The following is a 19,094-nucleotide window of genomic DNA, read 5'->3' as shown; positions in this document are numbered from 1 at the left end:
ATAAAGAAAGGTGCAGAAAAGAAAAAAGGATCATCCCTGGTCCCATTCCCCAAAGATAGTTACTGTTACGGTTTGGTGACCACTCCATTTTATGTTGCCTAGAATGTGAAGAAAACCGTGGAAGCTGTTTTTTTTTTTTTTGAGATTTTTAATTACATGAAAGCTCTATCAGAGCCAAGCATGATGACTAAACCCAGTGATGTTAATACCTGAGAAGGAATGTCAGTTTTATCACCAACAGGAAGGTACAGCTGGTCCTACTTGTTACAAAACCAGGTGGTAGAGTATAGTCTATTATGATTTTACTATGAGCAGGGCAGATACATGAACACATGTTAGGCAGAAGCAGTATGCAGCTCTTAATTGCAGGAAGTTAACTTTCTTTTTAATGTCATATTTTAAAATTGTAACTTAAGTTTTTAAGTGGTACTATATAATGCAGTTACTGTCAAAAGCTTTCCCTCTTCTTCCTACCCACCAGACGTCTCAGTATTAAACATAACCACAAAGTCCATGGAAACCATAGTCCATAGTCACAGTGCTTGTGACTGTACCTTTAAGTATTCTACTAAAATATGTTGTATTTTAATAATACATTTTTAAGCCATGAAAATGTGATATCACAGGAAATACTGGATTTGGTTCAAATGGCAAATTTTTAAAAGTTACAATTTGAGGGGCACCTGGGTGGCTCAGTCAGTTAAGCGTCTTACTCTTGATTTCAGCTCAGGTCATGATCTCAGTCAGGGTCGTGAGATCGAGCCCTGTGTTGGGCTCCACACTCAGCAGGGAGTCTGCTTGAGATTTTCTCTCCCTCTCCCTCTGCCCCCCCACATGCTCACTCTCTCTCAAATAAATGAATAAATATTTTTTTTAAAGTTACAATTTGATTTTTCTCTATGTTTACTCTTTTTAAATGTAGTTTAGCCAGCTCAGTCCAGCAGAACAAAATGTAGCTGCTCTTCTTGGAGTCTCTGAAAACTTTATTGGGAAGAAAGCATCAGGTCAAGCTATAAAAAAGGTACCATAGTCTTTTTCTCTTCCTAAATAAGTTGATTTAGCAAAATTCATGCTGCTGTATCATCTCTTTCGTTGATTTGATCTTTTTGTTTTGTATTTTTTTCTTTAAGTTAATATAATTCCCATTTTACCATTTAAAACATGTGAGGACCAGAAATTTGGGCATTTTTTTTAAAACAGTATTTTTGGATGGTGTGATGGCCTTTTTTTGTATGTGTAACTTTGCATTTCTGAAACACTCTGTCACGCACATATAAGCTTCTTATCATAGGAGAAGGTAAACCTTATTAATCAATTTTTCTTAGGCTACTTATGGCTTACATTATAAAAATTGTAAAATTTTGGACGCCTGGGTGGCTCAGATGGTTAAGCGTCTGCCTTCGGCTCAGGTCATGATCCCAGGGTCCTGGGATCGAGTTCCACATCGGGCTCCCTGCTCCTTGGGAGCCTGCTTCTCCCTCTGCCTCTCTCTCTCTCTGTCTTTCATGAATAAATAAATAAAATCTTAAAATAAATAAATAAAGTAAAATAAAAATTGTAAAATTTTATAAAATGTTTTTATGATAGTATATAATCCTGAAATAAGTTTAGTTCAAGGGAGAAAAATGTATTTTCTAGAACTTTTTTTTTTTTTTAAAGATTTTATTTATTGAACAGAGAGAGACATAGTGAGAGCAGGGACACAAGTGGAGGGAGTGGTAGAGGGAGAAGCAGGCTTCCTGCGGAGTAGGGAGCCCGATGTGGGACTCGATCCCAGGATCCTGGGACCATGACCTGAGCCGAAGGCAGATGTTTAACAACTGAGCCACCCAGGTGCCCCTAGAACCTTTTTTTTTTTAAGTAATCTCTACACCTCATGTGGGGCTCGAGCTCATGACTCCAAGATCAAGAGTCACATGCTCCTCTGACTGAGCCAGCCAGGTGTGCCACCCCCCATACCTAGAAACTTTTTATTAGGCATTCTACTTGGTGTCAGAGATTCTAAGATAGGGTGGGTTTGAGGTTTTCATTGTTGTTTGTTGTTCTTAAAGAACCCCCAGTCTAGTTAGTACTTGAACTACATAAAACTGTAGAAGGTTGAAGTTGATAAATTAATACTTTTTTGTGTAATATTCTTATATTATGGTGTTTTGAAGTTTAGTCAACAAATATGAATCAAGTGTCTAATACACTAACTTTAAGAGGAATGGAAATAGGGGAGCCTGAGTGGCTCAGTTGGTTAAGTGTCTGCCTTCGGCTCAGGTCATGATCCCTGGGTCCTGAGACTGAGCTCCATGTCAGGATCCCTGCTCAGCGGGGAGCCTACTTCTCCCTCATCCTCTGCACCCCCCCCCACTTGTGCTCTCTCTGTCTCTCTCTCTCTCAAATAAATAAAACCTTTAAGAAAAAGAAAAATGGAAATAATTTTTTGGCAAACATGCCTTCAAATTCCTTAAGTTAATATCATTTTCTACCTTATAATACACTTTTTTCATTTTTCATTTTGTTGGTAATCCAGTCTTTATTGAAACCTAATTATCTTACCTGCCATTTCCCCCATATCTTTAAATTTACATAAATATTACTAATTTCATTTTGAAAAGTGAAAGATGGTGTTTACTCACATTTGAATTGAATGATGCCCTGTCCTATGTACTGCTATATCATAAAATTATAAATGTCTCTTTGGTAGTTCAGTGTTCATGTTATCACAATATTTTGATTGGGTCTTTTACCTCAGAAATACCTATGTTGTTTAGACATTCAAAATGTTATATAAAAATATTTCTTAAAACAAACCTTTTATATACAACTTTAAAATAGAAAATAAAAACAAGGGCGCCTGGGTGGCTCAGATGGTTAAGCGTCTGCCTTCAGCTCAGGTCATGATCTCAGGGTCCTGGAATCAAGTCCCGCATCAGGCTCCTTGCTTAGCGGGGAGCCTGCTTCTCCCTCTGCCTGCCACTCCCCCTGCTTGTACTCTCCCTCTCTCTCTCTCTCTCTCTCTCTCTCTCTGGCAAATAAATAAATAAAATCTTGAAAAAAAGAAAAAAAGAAAATAAAAACAAAATCATGTTAATTTGGAACTCATTACCAAATAATAAACATTTACAAAATCTTTTTAGAATAATGCATCTTTTTAAACTTGAATCAGAATTTATTTTTGTTAATGAAATATAGTCAATAAATGTTCAGTTGTTTTAAATTCTAGAGAACATGATATTTACTTAAAATTAAGTTTATTTCTCTACATTGAAAAAGACACTCCCATTTTTCTTTAAATATTTCTTATAAAAGATCTTTTTTTTTTTTTTTTTTTAAGATTTTATTTATTTGACAGAGAGAGAGATAGCGAGAGCAGGAACACAAGCAGGGGGAGTGGGAGAGGGAGAAGCAGGCTTCCCGCTGAGCAGGGAGCCCGATGTGGGGCTTGATCCCAGGACCCTGGGATCATGACCTGAGCCGAAGGCAGACGCGAAACGACTGAGCCACCCAGGCACCCCTAAATATTTCTTATAAAAGATCTTGAAATTGGCATAAAGCATCTTATCCTGCCATGTAATATAATTATATCATTTTTCTTGGCTTAGAAAATACATTCTAAGCAAAATCTACATTGACTCAAATTATAGTTAATAATGAAGGTGCACTAAAATTGGGAAATTAAAAAGCAATCTCTCCCTACTGGCAATTCAACTATCATGATTTTTCAGCTTAATGCTTTTTAAAAGTATCAACATGTAGAATCCGTAATTCATACAGTCTTCGATGTTCCACTGTAAGTTCTCATCCCATTCTTTTACCATCATAGGGGATATAATTTTATATTTTATACCCACTTTTTCTCCTTCCAGTTCATCTTTTCTTTCCTCTGATTTTAAGCATGAGTTACTCAGTTCCTAAGTTAGCTTGATATTGGCTGTGAAATACTTTACACAAGAATTGGTCACTAGTACACATGGGGTAGAGCCAGCCAGGAGGCAGGAGAGGCCAGAGCTGTCGTTCTGGGCAGCCCGCTCGAGGATGGCTCCCAGTCTTCCGGAAAGTGCTCGGCTTGGGGAAAGCAAACCCTCGCCTTGCTCCTTTTCAATTGAGAGCATTTTAGGATTGGACCAGAAGAAAGACTGTGTTCCTTCAGTGAAACACCACAGACTGTGGGCAGACACCTGCAGCTCCTCAGGGAAAGATGATAACCTATCTGTGCATATCCTGAGCCTTCCTAATGGGGTCTCATTCCCTTGTACTGTGGATCACCCAGTACCAGAAGAAAGATTTTTGAAATATGAAAATTACTTTTCAGCCTCAGGAAGACTGTCTTTGAAAAGAGAGCTGAGTTGGTATAGAGGCCGGAGACCCAGAACTGCTTTTACTCAAAACCAGATTGAAGTGTTGGAAAACGTCTTTAGAGTTAACTGCTAGCCGGGCATTGATATCAGAGAAGACTTAGCTCGAAAATTGAATCTAGAGGAAGACAGAATCCAGATCTGGTTCCAAAATCGGCGTGCAAAGCTGAAAAGGTCCCATAGAGAATCACAGTTTCTAATGGCGAAAAAAAATTTCAACACAAATCTCCTGGAATAGATAGAAAACTAAATACGTGAGATTATCTTACAATTGCAGAACATGAAGAATCAATGGAAATATCAAGTGTTAAAAACGTGATGTTTTCTTTTCTGCATTTAATCTAAGTGTCATTTTTTCCCTAAAATATATTGTAAATATTTACTGTTATAACATGGTACCTATTATACTTGGCACTTTTAGTTACAATAAAGGCCTTTCCTATATATTTTAATAAAATTTTCATAAAAAGCCAGCTATTTTTTAAGTGAGCAAATTTAATCTAATTAATTAGTTTGCTAAAACTCATGACTAGGTGATTCCACAAGCTGGATTCAATTTACAAAATAATTCAAGTAAAATAATCTGAAGAACGGCACAAAGATCTGATCTGTTTCAATTACTTTTCTTCAAGTGCATTTTGAAATATGATTATTAGTTTCTCTTAATTTCTGGCATGAAACAGTGAAAATTTCTCATCATCAATACAAATCCTTCTAGCATGCCAGTTTCAAGTTTGTTTGTTTTTTTTAAGCAAAATCATTATGGCAAGGTAGAGATAGAAAGATATCAGTTGTCATATTCATATATATTATATTGCAAAAAGACTCAAACTGGAAATAAATGCAAATTTTTAAAATAAAAAAAAAATAAAAGAGGGGCGCCTGGGTGGCTCAGTCGGTTAAGCGGCTGCCTTCGGCTCAGGTCATGATCCTGGGGTCCTGGGATCGAGCCCTGCGTGCAACTCCCTGCTCAGCGGGGAGCCTGCTTCTCCCTCTCCCTCTGCCTGCCACTCTGCCTACTTGTGCTGTCTCTCTGTCAAATAAATAAATAAAATCTTTAAAAAATAAAAAATAAAAGAACTGGTCACTAGATACTGCAGGCAAAAACAGGTACACAGAAATTGTCAACTACAGGTAGCATTTTTCTCTTTCAGTGTTTTAACTTTGGAAACATTAATTATTTATCATGACCATGTAGAAATCATAGAATCTAATATTTACTCTTAGTTTACAATATGGACAAGCTTATTAACATACCTATCTACATAAATGCATTTGTCTAATTACATTCACAAATAAATCCAACCTATAAATACCACAGTAAATGTAGTCTTCCCGGGCGCCTGGGTGGCTCAGTTGGTTAAGCGACTGCCTTCGGCTCAGGTCATGATCCTGGAGTCCCAGGATTGAGTCCCACATCAGGCTCCCTGCTCAGCAGGGAGTCTGCTTCTCCCTCTGACCCTCCTCCCTCTCATGCTCTCTGTCTCTCATTCTCTCTCTTGCAAATAAATAAAATCTTAAAAAAAAAAAAAAAAGTAGTCTTCCCAACTCCTTCCCTTCCTATATTCTTTTCCTAGGGCTACCACAACAAATTAGCACAAACTAAGTGTCTTAAAACAACAGAAATTTATTCTCTTGCAGTTCAGGAGGCCAAAAGTCTGAAATCAAGATGGCTCCTTCTGGAGGCTCTGAGGAGGAAAACATCTTGCCTCTCTCTTAGCTTTTGGTGCTTGCTGGCAGTCTTTGGTGTTCCTTGGCTTATAAATGCATCCCTCCAGTGTCTCCATTGGACAATGCCATCTCCACATTGCTTCTTATGTGTGTCACTCTGTGTCCTCTCCTCTTACAAAGACACCAGTCGGGCGCCTGGGTGGCTCAGTTGGTTAAGCGACTGCCTTCGGCTCAGGTCATGATCCTGGAGTCCCTGGATCGAGTCCCGCATCGGGCTCCCTGCTCGGCAGGGAGCCTGCTTCTCCCTCTGACCCTCCCCCCTCTCATGTGCTCTCTCTCTCTCTCTCATTCTCTCTGTCTCAAATAAATAAATAAATAAATAAATCTTTAAAAAAAAAAAAAAAAAGACACCAGTCACTGAATAAAGAGGCCTAAAGGGTCTACTCTACACGCAAGATGATTTCATCTCAAGATCTTTAACTAATTACATCTGCAAAGATCCTATTTCCAATAATGTCACATTCACAGGTACCACAGGTTAGGAATGAAACATATCTTTTTGTGGGGGCAGACATGATTCAACCCACTACAGCTTCCCCTGTAGAAGGAAGTTTAAATTGGAAATAATTTGGCATATTTTCCCTTTTTTTTATACTTGGAAAAATGATAATCTGAATTAATCTAAAGTACATATGGTAGAACTTAGTTTTATTTCTGTGGAATCATTCTATTCTGGCTTTCCTATAGTATAACTTCATTCATATTACCTTTTGTCCAATTTCAATATAATGTACATTTTTAGCAGGTCCAGTACATAAATTCATTTGCTTGTGTCTTTCTAGAAGGTGGACAAGGACATTGTCAACAGACTATACCTGTCTTTTGTTCTTTATACCCTGCTCAAAGAGACCAACATTTGGAGTGTGTCTGAAAAATTTAATATGCCTCGAGGCTATATACAAAGCCTTCTCACTGGAGCTGCCTCGTTCTCCTCTTGTGTGCTACATTTCTGTGAGGTAATTCCATTAACTACACATGCCTTGTGCATCTTTTTGTTTTAACTTCTACTAAACTTGTAAACCAGTTAGTCATTATTTCCTCATTGTTGACTTGTTCTATTAATACAAAGCACTCAAACCTTATTTAAAATATATTTGTTTTTATCTGCTTATAAAGTCCTATGTACTAACTTATGGTAAAGATACAAAAATGACAGACTCACCTAAAATATATAGCAAACAGGTAGAAAGCACCTAGTTATCCCTACTCTTAGAACCACCATTAATAGTTACAAGTATTTGGAATCAACTCTTAAAACAGTTCTCCAATGATGTAGATTGTGTGAGTATCTTTCTCATGGTGATAACCATGGAAAGTGTTTGATTAGTGCATCACCAATAGCCAGCAGCTACCTTGTCACTACTTGGGCCCATGCTCTCATGATCGCCACAGTATTTTGCCATTTTTTCTTCCAATGTCTGGCAACTGCTTTAGGTTTCTATGTCAAATGTTTAGTTTATAAAATAACTCAAGAAGAAAACTTTATTTTGGCCATGTGCATTTGGAATGGATTTGTGTAAGACTTTACTAATGTCTTTACTAAAAGAAGCTTTCAGAGTTTCCTTAAATAACATAATAAAGCTTACCAGACTTTTCTACTCGGACAGTTTTTGGGATGAATTTATAATATAAGCCTTTTTTGGCTGCATTTAAATTTCTCCTAATTGAGTAATGTAATAATCCTTTCCATATTTGTTTCTATACTCAATTTTTTAAAAAACATTTTTCTCTCATGAATTCTACTTTTAAATTTGAATCTTCATTTTCCCTATCTTAAATTTCCATATTCTATGTATGTATATGGCAGTTAATTCTATCATATGTACTAATGAGTAAGTAATCCAAAATACTTGACTTTGGGTTGAATGATAATTATTTTAGCAAATTCACATTTCTTCATATCTCGTACTTATGCTAAGTTTTAAATATTAGCTTACATTCCCTAATCATGTGCTAGCTAAGCAGAAGACAAAATTTATAGGTAATAAGAAGCTAGCCTTTAAAATGTATTTTCTTAAGTTTTCTGTGTTTGTTTTTCTTCATATTTAAAGATACTTCCCCTAAAGTTCTATCCCTTTGTTTTACTTAGGACTATAAGGATTTCAGCCTTTTAGACTTGTTCAAGTAAAAGAAACTATATTGAATTTGAAAAACAACTATAATTTGATGGTCGTTCCTAGAAACAATCTACCTGACAACTTGTGCTCTCATGAGTGTATTTTCAGTATTTTAAAGTGTTTTTTTCTTCTTAAAAAGCTATGTAAGTCATATGAAATAGTACATCAATAGTGTTAGCTAAGATGCCTTTAACTACAAGTAACAGAAAAACCCCATAGAAGTTTAAACAATAAGAAACAAAGATGATCATGTGGAACAGGAAAGCTAGAGCTAAGTCTGTTCAGGGTTGATGGATTCATCGTTCTGGTCAAGGTTTTCTTCTCTTTACTCTGCCATCTTTAGTGCATTGGCTGCTTTCCTAGTGGTCACAAAATAGCTGGCTAACGCTGTTCCATATATCACGAATGCTCACAGTGACACCCAAAGGTTAAAAAGCGACTTAAAAAAAAAAAACAAAAACTACTACTACAGGAAATTTCAAACATAAAATAAGACAAAATGATATAATAAATGCCCATTTACCCACCCACCTTTAACAGTTATTGACCCATGGCTTCCAATATTTTTATTGTCTTAAATATTGCTTCTAATATTTTTGTTGTTTTAAATATTGCTGCATCTTGCATTGGAATCCTTCCACGTGTAATATTTTGTCTTCAGGATAAATTCCCAGAGGTGGGAACTGTTTTCAGTTATTTGGGAAAGAAAAACTATGCATTCACTTGCTGGTGTTTTGGTGAAAAAATGAGTAGAACTCTTCTCACTGGCTTATTTTTCAATTTTCAGTCTTCTTCCTCATCCCAAAACCAGTTTGTCAAATTCCTCAGTCTCTGCTCTTGTTTCCTTATAATAATTTTGTGTGGAATTATTGTTCATCTCTGGCTTAACCAAGTTTCAGAACTTACATCAAGGAACACCCTCTCTGAGCCCCCTACCAAGCCAACCAAACTTTGAAATAACTTACCAGATTTAAATTCTGTGTATTTCTTTGTGTTCTGCAGGAACTTGAGGAGTTTTGGGTTTATAGAGCCCTTTTGGGAGAACTCACCAAGAAGTTGACTTACTGTGTAAAGGCAGAGCTAATTCCTCTCATGGAAGTGACTGGAGTTTTAGAGGTTAGTAGCTTATCAGTTTCCCAACTGAGGTGATTTCAACTAACAGAAAAATCAGGTTTTACTATTTTGTGATGTCTTATCACAAGGTAAGTAACAACAGCCTTATTCCTTATTGGTCAAGAGAGGGTGTTTTGTTGTTGTTGTTTTCCTCTTTAAATAGTTATCATGGCCTCCCAGAAGTCCCCTATAAATCTGGATAAGTCTTGATGAAAAAAAAATCACACTTGTGAAAAAAAATAACAGTAGGGATAAAAGTGAGACTCCCCAAGTATATGTGTTCTACCATTCGTCCTTAGCATCTCTTCCGTCCTCCACTCCAATGAAGAATTACCTTCTGTCAGGTTAAACTCAGTGCTTGTTTCAGGAAGTGGTGATTCGGGGGCAACGAGGCTTATTTCTATTTCCTAAGAGAGTGAGAAGAAAGTATCCTCACCTGGTTTCTCAGCTTTCTGTTTTTAGCCAACTGTTGATTTCAGCTTATTCTGTTACTCAGTCCTTCAATCGGAAGCATTCTTCTGCCTGAGAACACACACACACACCAGCAGTTCCCTGAGTAGATGGTGAGAACATTAAGGATATTGGACTGGAACATCTTGATTGGGCGTCTAAAATAATTTATGCCCCTCACCTGAGTGCCTTAATGGATTTCTCATTCCTGATTGCAACACACATCGGTTAACTTAAGCTGCACAGAAAGCTGTCTTGCAGTCAGATTGGAACCTCCCAAATTCATCTTTTAAAATTTCTCAGGATTCGGATGTGTTATCTCTTCATGTTTATTATTACCTTAGTCTGTTTCTGTCTCTTGCATGTGAAATTTTTCCCTTCAGTAAGACACTTGATTATTTTTTCCTAATCCCAAATTCTGACCCTGCTGATTTGTGTAATACCTTTCAGGGTCGAGCAAAACAATTATACAACGCAGGCTATAAAAGTCTGATGCACTTAGCTAATGCAAATCCTGAAGTGTTAATAAGGACAATTGATCATTTATCAAGACGCCAGGCCAAGCAAATTGTTTCATCAGCAAAGGTAAGCCAACAAACCATTTTTTACCCTTCATGATATTTTGTAGTGTTATCTCCTTATACTTTGGACATAAAAGCAAAAACATCTAACTATAGACACAAAAGTGTATACTCACAATACGTGGATAAAATAGTGCATCTGTTACGATACAAGGCTTGCTAGAAAGAGAAAAAGCACCTCCTAAAAATTAGACAATCTTAAGAGTCCCCTGAAGTACAGGGAACTCTGGAACTCATGGAATTCTGCCTCCTCACCCTCTTCACAGAAGGCCTTTCCTCAGCATCCCTGACATCTGGTCTTCCCACCTTTGCGTGCCTTCATTGACATGGAGCTTACAACCTCAAAAATTAGGTAGTTCTATTTTTGGACACTCCTGGTGTTCCAAAAAGCACCCCAATAAACTGTTGCCTTCTTACAATGTCCACCATTAGATTGTAAGTACTACCGTCTAGAACTAGTCTATTTTCTTTGTTCCTATGGTAGTTTTTCACATATTTAAAAACAGCTCTCTTTGTTTCCAAGCATTTCTCTTTTCTGCTTCTTTCATCCATATTAAATAATCTAGTTTTAGGCAATTTACTATCCTAGTTATCCTTTTCTAGATGTGGGCCAATTTGTCTTTTTGACCTGTCCCCATCATTATTGGATTTTCTTACTTTTGGGGTATATCTGTCAGGTTCTAATTTTAGGAACAGAAAGCACACAATAATGTGAAGAGGAAAGTTTAATATAAAGAATTAGTAACTAGTAACAAAGGTTATTCATCGGCTTCTAAGGGGTAAACAGAACTTCAGCAACCACGGGAAGGAATAATGCGAAGAACGTCCACCCTCACCCCACACCACCCCCTGTGGATGGGCTTCATACTTCATCGGAGAGGCTTCATCAGAGAGGGTGTGGCTGTGGCTCTCCAGAGAGCAGATGAGTTCCTTGTGTTGCAGCCAAGGCTTGAAGCAGGAAGCTGCCCACCAGGATGCTGACAGAACTGCCAGGAAGCTCCCCAGAGTGCGCTATGGAACTTGCTTGGAAGCTAGCTTGAGTACCCATGGAACTTGCTGGAAAGCTGTCTGCAGGGATGCTGTTGAAACTCACTGTAATGAGGGCCACCAGATCAGCATACCAGACTAGCACTGCAGGAGCCCTAAGAAAAAGACACCAAAACCGGGAGGAGAAGCCCCTTCTCCTGCAGTGCCTCCAGTGCCGTCTACTGACCAAGCTGAATATTGCACCCGCTGGCGAAGGAGAAGTGTTCACAGGATCCAGCTCTAGTTATCTGTCTCCAGCAGGACCATGAGGGATGGATTTGGAGCTGAGAAACAATAAAATTAATAACTAGTTCTCTCTTTGTTTAAATAACTAGTACTCTTGCACAAGATATTCCATGTTCAGCTTGCCTTAGTCATGGAATCAGCCGTTTTTCCAAAGAGCCCTAATTCTTTTTGGTGAGGAAACCCAAGTTTGAGGGGCTAAGTATGCTCACAACGAGAGAGATACCATTGTTTCTGGGTTCTCTTAGCAGAGAGAGCCTGTATACGCCTGTATATTTTTCTATACTTACATATAAATTATTAAAGGCCATGAACTCATACTGATAACTCCAATTCTAATTTTTCCAGGTACATACTGCTGCATAACAAAGTTTTACATCAAAATTTAGTGGTTTAAAACAGCTCTTTTATTTTGCTTATGTTTTTGTGGATTAGGAATTCTGGAAAAGTTTAGCTGTGTGATTCTTACTTGGAGTCTCATGCAATTACAGTCAGATTTTTACTGGGGCTATAGTCATCTGAAGGCTTGACTGAATTGGATACCCAAGATGGTTCACTCACATGAAAATTGGCTGCTACTTAGGGCTTTCAACTGGAGCAACTACATATGGCCTTTCCATGGGGCTTGGGTTTCTTATGGCATGGCAGCTCAGTTTCAAGAGGAAATGTCCAAAGAGTGGACATTTTGAGAGATCGAGGCAGAAAAGGCAGGAAATATTCTGAACTAACCTCAGAAGTTAAGTAGTGTCACTTCTGCGGTATCCTATTGGTTACTAGAAGGCCATTAAGGTCAGCCCAGATCTAAAGGAAGAGGAATTAGACCCCACCTCTACATGAGGGGAGTGCCAAATAATTTGCAGTCATCTGTAATGTCTGCCCTCTGGTCACAGATTATTTACATTCCTCCCACATGCACAATTACTCATCCCTAAAAGATTTATCCCCTTATGGCTTCAGACTCAGGCTCAAGGTCCAGTATTTCTCCTAAATCAAGCCTAGGTGCAGGTGATGCTCCTTGAGCACAATTTCACAGATATATTCCTCTCACTCTGAAGATCTGTGAACTAAAGAGATGCAGATACAATGGTGAACAGAGGCAGGATAACCACAGTAAAATCCCATTCAGGAAGAGGGAATATGTGTGGTACATAGAAGCAATTCTGATATCCAGCCAGGCATATGTGGCCAGTTCCTTGATTAGGACTTAATTCTCCCTGGGAATGATTCTTCCTGGCTTTGAATTCCCTCATCTGAATCATTCTTTATTTCCCGTAAGTAGTGGCCCTTGTTTGCAGCTGGGTAGCTTTCTCAGTCTTTTCCCTGTCCAGAAAAGTTCAAGCATTCAAAGGTTCTTTTTATTTTGTACCATCTCTGTCCCCTCTTATTCAATCTGGTATAATTTCTTTTAAAATAGTATGTGTTTCTCATTTATCTATAGCTTAGGTTTCTTTCTTTTTTTTTTTTTTAAGTAAGCTCTGTGCTCAGCGTGGGGCTCAAACTCATGACCCCAAGATCAAGAGTTGCAGGCTCTACCAACTGAGCCAGCCAGGCGTCCCTAGCTTGGGTTTCTTATAGCATGGTGCTGGGATATGCAAGGGAGCATTCAAGAGATCTTGGAATGGTCTCATTCCAAGAAACCAACGCAAAAACTGTAGTTTCTTTTGACAGACCCCTGAAAATCATGCAGCATCATTTCCACTACATTCTGTTAGTTACCTGAATCACAGGTTCAAGAGAAGAATTAGATCCCACCCATCAATGTAAACATCAAAGAATTTCCAGTCACCTTTAATGCATACTGATCCCACACTACAGGACTCACTGTAGTCTTACCTCTTCTCATATTTTTAGTTCCTTTCTCCAACAGTGAGAAACCCAGCTCCTGTCTTCATCAACATAGTCATCTGTTTTGCTCAATCCTAGAATGCACTGAAAATAATTTCTGAATTGTTAAAGCATACTATTGCAAAAAAACTAAGGAGTTAGTATTATTTACAGCTCTTTTTGTCTTTAGTCTGAGAATATATAATTGAAATAATGTGCTCAAATGTTACTTTTCTAAAAAATCTGCTTCACTGTGGTTATGTAATTCGTTTGAAGAGCAGTTAGAGTCTGTTTGTGTTCCATTTTAGTTCCCCCCATCCTTATGAATTTTTTTTTAGTATGTAAAACATGAACATATTTTCTTTATTTTAAATTGAAATAGTTTACTAGGATATCTTTATTTTCTTTTATTTCTGGAAGTTTCCTTAGATTGTAGTTTTGTTTTGTTTTTTAATATATTTATGAATTTGAGAGAGAGAGAAAGCACACAGATATGCACGTGTGAGTTGGGGGTGCAGAGGGAGAGAATCTCAAGCAGACTCCCCGCTGAGCATGGAACCCAACCCGGAGCTCGAACCCATGACCCATGAGATCACAATCTGAGCTGAAGCCAAGAGTCAGATGCTCAACTGACCAAGCCACCCAGGCGCCCCAGATTGTAGGTTTACATATTAGTTCAATATGATCCACTGTTTGATTTTTCTTTCTTAGCAACTCCAATTATATGTATGTTGAATCTTCTTTGCCCATCTTCCATTTCAATCTCTCTGGCCCTTTTTACTTCTCTCTCTCTCTCTCTTTTATTTATTTATTTACTTATTTATTTATTTGAGAGAGTACAGGTAGGGGGGCAGAGGGAGAGGGAGCGAAACTCTAAGCAGACTCTGCACTCAGCACAGAGCCCAATGCAGGGCTTGATCTCAGGTTCCTGAGATCACGACCTGAGCCAGATGCTTAACCAACTCTGCCATCCAGCCGCCCTTTTACTTCTTTCTTTATCTTATTTTCATTATCTTGTTTTCTTGCCCCACCCCTGTTCCTGCTCCCATTACCCTAATTAAGTTTTATTATAATCTATTCTTTGATCACTTTGTTAGTTTTTATTTCTAATATGATTTTGCCTGTTTCTTCTAATTCTTGCCTGAGCTTACTCAACTTTTGTTTCATTTCTTCCTGTTCTGGGTCCATTTCTGTTCTTAGTTTGGGACTTATTGAGGGTGTGTTTTTCCCCCATATCTCCAGATGTTTATTTGAGAATATTTAATTCAGTTTGGAATGTTGCATCACAACTTTTCTGCTTTGTAGTTTGCTTTCAGAAGAATAAATTTTTATGAGCTGGAGAACTTTGATTCTCATTTTGTTTCCTTTTATATAGTAATGTAGTATAATAAGAACTGCTTATGCCCCTGCATTTCTCAGACAGAGATGGCCATCTGGAGTGGCTGATGAGAATTCTAGTTCAAGAGTCTCTCTTCTGTCAGTGTTGCAAAGGATAGTTTGGGGTGGGAGAGGAGTGCAAATAAAAGTGTGTTCTTTGATTTTTTTGAATTTCCTTTTGTCTTACAGGATCCGAAATTTTACCCTCTTATTTCTTTTTCCACTCCCTGCTCAGCCTAAGGGGCTCTTCTCCCTTTTTACTTGTCTTCTCCCCCAGAGGCATTACCTTTCCAAGACTGCTTTCTAGAGTTTCATGCACTTTAAATCCCTTCTTATAGACAATGCTTCCATCTATCAAGAGTCTTTTCTCAGTATTTTTATACTTGGGGTAGCCTTTCTCTCTCTGAAGGTGATTGTATTTAATCTAAGACCTGTTTCCCTCTTCTCCTTCCCATGTATTTTTTTCTCAATCTCACCTTGATCTCTGCAATCCCTTGGAGTGGGAGCCTGAGAAATGGTTCTGCTGGAAATTGGCAGGTATTTTTACTATGATATGAAGGTGATGGTGTTCTCTGTATTCTAGTAATGCTGGCCCCATGGGTTTTGTGCAGTGTACTGGCTGTTCTCGTTGATCTGTATAGTTTTTGGAGGATGCATTGGGAGATTAGTTTTACTTGTCGCCATTACCTCAGCTACTGGAAAGCTTGCCTCATTGCATTTTAATCTCTTCTATTTATAATGCTATGTAATGCTATGCTTTATGTCACATGGATAGAGTGGGTTTTTCACTTTCATTTTGTGTCCTATGATTTTTTTTCTCTATGTGATTTTGCTGAACTTTTTGTTATAAAACTTATGTAACAGAAGTAATGCACATACTGCACCCCAATATACACAACACCCAGCTGCAGCAAACACCAAAACTGTATTTCTGGTTTTTTGTTTTTTGATTTTAAAGTTTATTTTTTTAGTGATCCCTACACCCACTGTGGGGATTGAACTCACAACCCTGAGCCCGAGAGACTCTACCAACTGAACCAGCCAGGCACCCCTATTTCCGGTTTTTACAAGAAAGAGGGAAAATCGTTACTCAGCAAATATTCCTTGACATCTACTATGTGCCATATTCAGAAATACTTTCTTGACTCATTATGTTTCTTTGGAAATTAGCCATGTTAATTTTAGGAGCTTGAATAAAACTTTCCTTTGAAACACTGATAGGTTTTTAAAAGATAGCATACTAAACTTTGAGGAATAATAAAAAGCTCATATAAAGGATAACATTTTCAAGAGCTAATTAAATTTTTGCAAAATTGCCTTAAATTTTATAGATCAAAAGTTAATTTTTAAGTGGCTGAGTCTTCAATAAAACAGATCTTTGAGAGTGATAAAGCTCCTTTATTTTTGGGATTCCAAATGCAGTGATCAGCTAAAATGGCTTTAGCTAAATGCTGCAGTTTCTTTGACTATAATAACTTGTACTTAAGTGGCTATTTTTCAGTCTCATTATTAGTTTTAATGCCTACATCGCTGGTGTGTAAGGGTTCAGGGATCTAGTAGGCGGTGGTAAAAATGGTAGCAGTTCCTGACAATGCATATTTTGGCCTCATGTCTTGATGTCTTTATTGTAGATGCTGTTGCATGAAAAAGCGGAGGCTTTACAAGAGGAAGTGGAAGAGTTGCTGAGGTTGCCTCCTGATTTCCCCAGTATTGAGGTCTCTGCCGCTGAAAAGGCGTGAAGCTGTCTGACAAGCATTTTCAAACAGGAATGATTTATTGTACCTATTTTTCAATTAAATATTCCCTATAATTTATAAATGAAAAAAATACATTTTAATTATACATGAAGAACTGTGGATGATGTTTTAAATATACCTCTCACCCTTCCCACTAATAATCCATCTTCTTCAATACTTGCACATTATTTCTCTGCTCAAAAATCTAGTGTCCACCACAAAATGGGATCCAACTCCCTCAACATATCTCCAGCCTACCTTTGCAGCCAGACCTTTTATTATTCTCCTATACATTTTTTCATCAAACTAGACTATTTGAAATCCCAGAATTTTCCCTGGGATTTCCAAACCCTTCATTTCCTAATTGTTTTTTGCTACCCCCAGTGCATGAAAAATTATCTTTAAAATGTACTATATGGGTGCACTTGGGTAGCCTAGTTGCTTGATCGTCCAACCCTTGATTTTGGCTCAGGTCATAATCTTAGGGTCGTGAGATCGAGCCCTGCGTCAGGCTCCATGTTCAGCATGGAGTCAGCTTGAGATAATCTCCTCTCTCCCTCTATCCTTTCCCCCACTCACTCATGCATGCACACACACACACACACACACACACACTCTCTCTCTCAAGTAAATAGATAAAAAATCTTTTTAAACAATGTACTGTATACTTCAAATTCTCAAATACTGTCTCCCCTATGAAATTGTCCAAGTACATCCTCATCCCCACCCCATACATGGGTTCTTCCCCTCCTGTAAGTATTCTGAGCCCTTCATTATGCCCATGTCTTTTTTCATACTGGTAATTTGAAATCTCCTGGAGGGCCGAGACCTTTTTTATCATCTTCATATGCCACATGGCACTTAGCCCAGTCCATCACACAAAGTAGGGACCTGTGCAAAGAATGAATACAACCCAAATTAACAATTCAAAGATTCTTTTTAAACACAACTTAAATATTGCCTCTCCCCCATCCTTTTTAGATTTATAGCTCAAATATACACGGCTAGTTATCTGTAGGTAAAAAGGTAATAACTAGCAATGTTTTTGAATACTGGACTGACTTAAAGTTTTACTCACCTGTCTGAGATATCCACTGGAAACACTGCAAAAAGATCCACAGTCTAAGTTCTTCGTGCCTTAACATTTTGGACTACACTATTATAACCGTCATTTACCTGGTAATTTCTATGTGCCAAGTACTGTTGTAAGTCTTTCATGTGACTAATTTAATCCTTACAACAACACTGTAAGGCCCATACTATTATTTCCATTTTACAGATGAGTAAACTGAGACACAGAGAAATTAAAATAACTTTCTCAAAGTCATGTACAAGTTAGTTGCAGAGCAGGAATTCAGGACCCAGGCTCTCCCATCCAAAGTGTGTGCACTTAACATTCATACATTATTGTCTTAGTAGAATCCGCCCATTTTATCCCCTCTTAAGTGTCCCTTTCCCCTGGCCTTGATCTTATCCCTAGCATCACATCTCATTCATTGACACTCCGCCCTTCATGTGAGCCAAAGTATGGCATCCAATGTCTTAGTAAAACCTTGGGTTTCACTGCACGTATTCCACTTGTTGCAGCTAAAAAGGTTGTGAAAGAGCAGCTGTCTAGCCTGCTGGCCACTCGGGCCCAGCCACTGAGGTGTGCTCACAGTGGTTCATAGTCCAGCTTTCGTTTTTTTGTTTTTTGTTTTTTTTAAAGATTTTATGTATTTATTTGACAGAGAGAGACACAGCGAGAGAGGGAACACAAGCAGGGGGAGTGGGAGAGGGAGAAGCAGGCTTCCCGTGGAGCAGGGAGCCCGATGCAGGGCTCGATCCCAGGACCCTGGGATCATGACCTGAACCGAAGGCAGATGCTTAACCAACTAAGCCACAAGGCGCCCCTGTTTCTTCTGAGTATTTTAAATAAGTAACCTGTTTTTTTTGTTTTAAGAATTTTGACTCAAATACTGTATGTTTTAACTTATATGTGGAATCTAAATAAGCCAAACTCATAGAAACAGAGTAGCTTGGTGTTTTGCCAGAGGCTGGAATGGGGGAGTAGGGGGAATGGGGAGATTTTGGTCAAACGGCACAAACTTCCAGTTACAAGATTAATAAGTTCTGGGGATCTGTGTACAGTATGGTGCCTATAGTTAACAGTACAGTATTATATACTTGAAAGTTGATAACAGAGTGCATCTTAAATGCTGTCACTACACACAAAAAATAATTATGTGAGAGGTTGGAGATACTAACTTTATTGTGGTAGTCATTTTGCAATATATATATATATATATCAAGTCTTCAGGTTGTACACCTTACATTTCATATGTTATATATCAATAATACCTCAATACAGCTGGGAAAAAATTTTTAACTCAAATGTGTATGATATCTGGTATGGTGGACAGAATTAACACCCCACTACCCTACCCAAAAGATCCCTACCTCCTAATCTTTGGAAAGTATAAATATGTCATGCTACATGGTAAGGGGGAATTAGCACTGTAGATGGAGTCAAGGTTGGCAATCAGCTGATCTGGAGATGGAGAGATTATCCTG

At 38.1% G+C, this 19,094-nt stretch overlaps 1 protein-coding gene and 1 pseudogene across 7 annotated transcripts in view; both read left to right on the top strand.

The window, feature by feature from the left end:
• The window catches only part of HELQ (helicase, POLQ like), a 49,169-nt gene extending 32,208 nt beyond the window's left edge, over positions 1 to 16,961 (top strand). For 3 of the 7 annotated variants that reach the window (XM_078068868.1, XM_078068871.1, XM_078068873.1), the window contains 5 exons: positions 923 to 1,021; positions 6,857 to 7,030; positions 9,194 to 9,307; positions 10,205 to 10,339; positions 16,437 to 16,961. In XM_078068868.1, the coding sequence (XP_077924994.1) occupies positions 923 to 1,021; positions 6,857 to 7,030; positions 9,194 to 9,307; positions 10,205 to 10,339; positions 16,437 to 16,544 (630 nt within the window). In that variant the 3' untranslated portion in view covers positions 16,545 to 16,961. The other 4 variants (XM_078068869.1, XM_078068870.1, XM_078068872.1 and 1 more) reach the window with 4 other exon arrangements.
• Positions 3,914 to 4,581, top strand: LOC118554031 (homeobox expressed in ES cells 1 pseudogene; annotated as a pseudogene).
• Positions 16,962 to 19,094: the final 2,133 nt, after the last annotated feature.

Source organism: Halichoerus grypus, chromosome 3 (assembly GCF_964656455.1).
Source record: "Halichoerus grypus chromosome 3, mHalGry1.hap1.1, whole genome shotgun sequence".
Lineage (NCBI taxonomy): Eukaryota > Metazoa > Chordata > Mammalia > Carnivora > Phocidae > Halichoerus > Halichoerus grypus.
The sequence above is the reverse complement of the archived record's forward strand: the minus strand, read 5'-3'. Positions and strand labels throughout refer to the sequence as shown.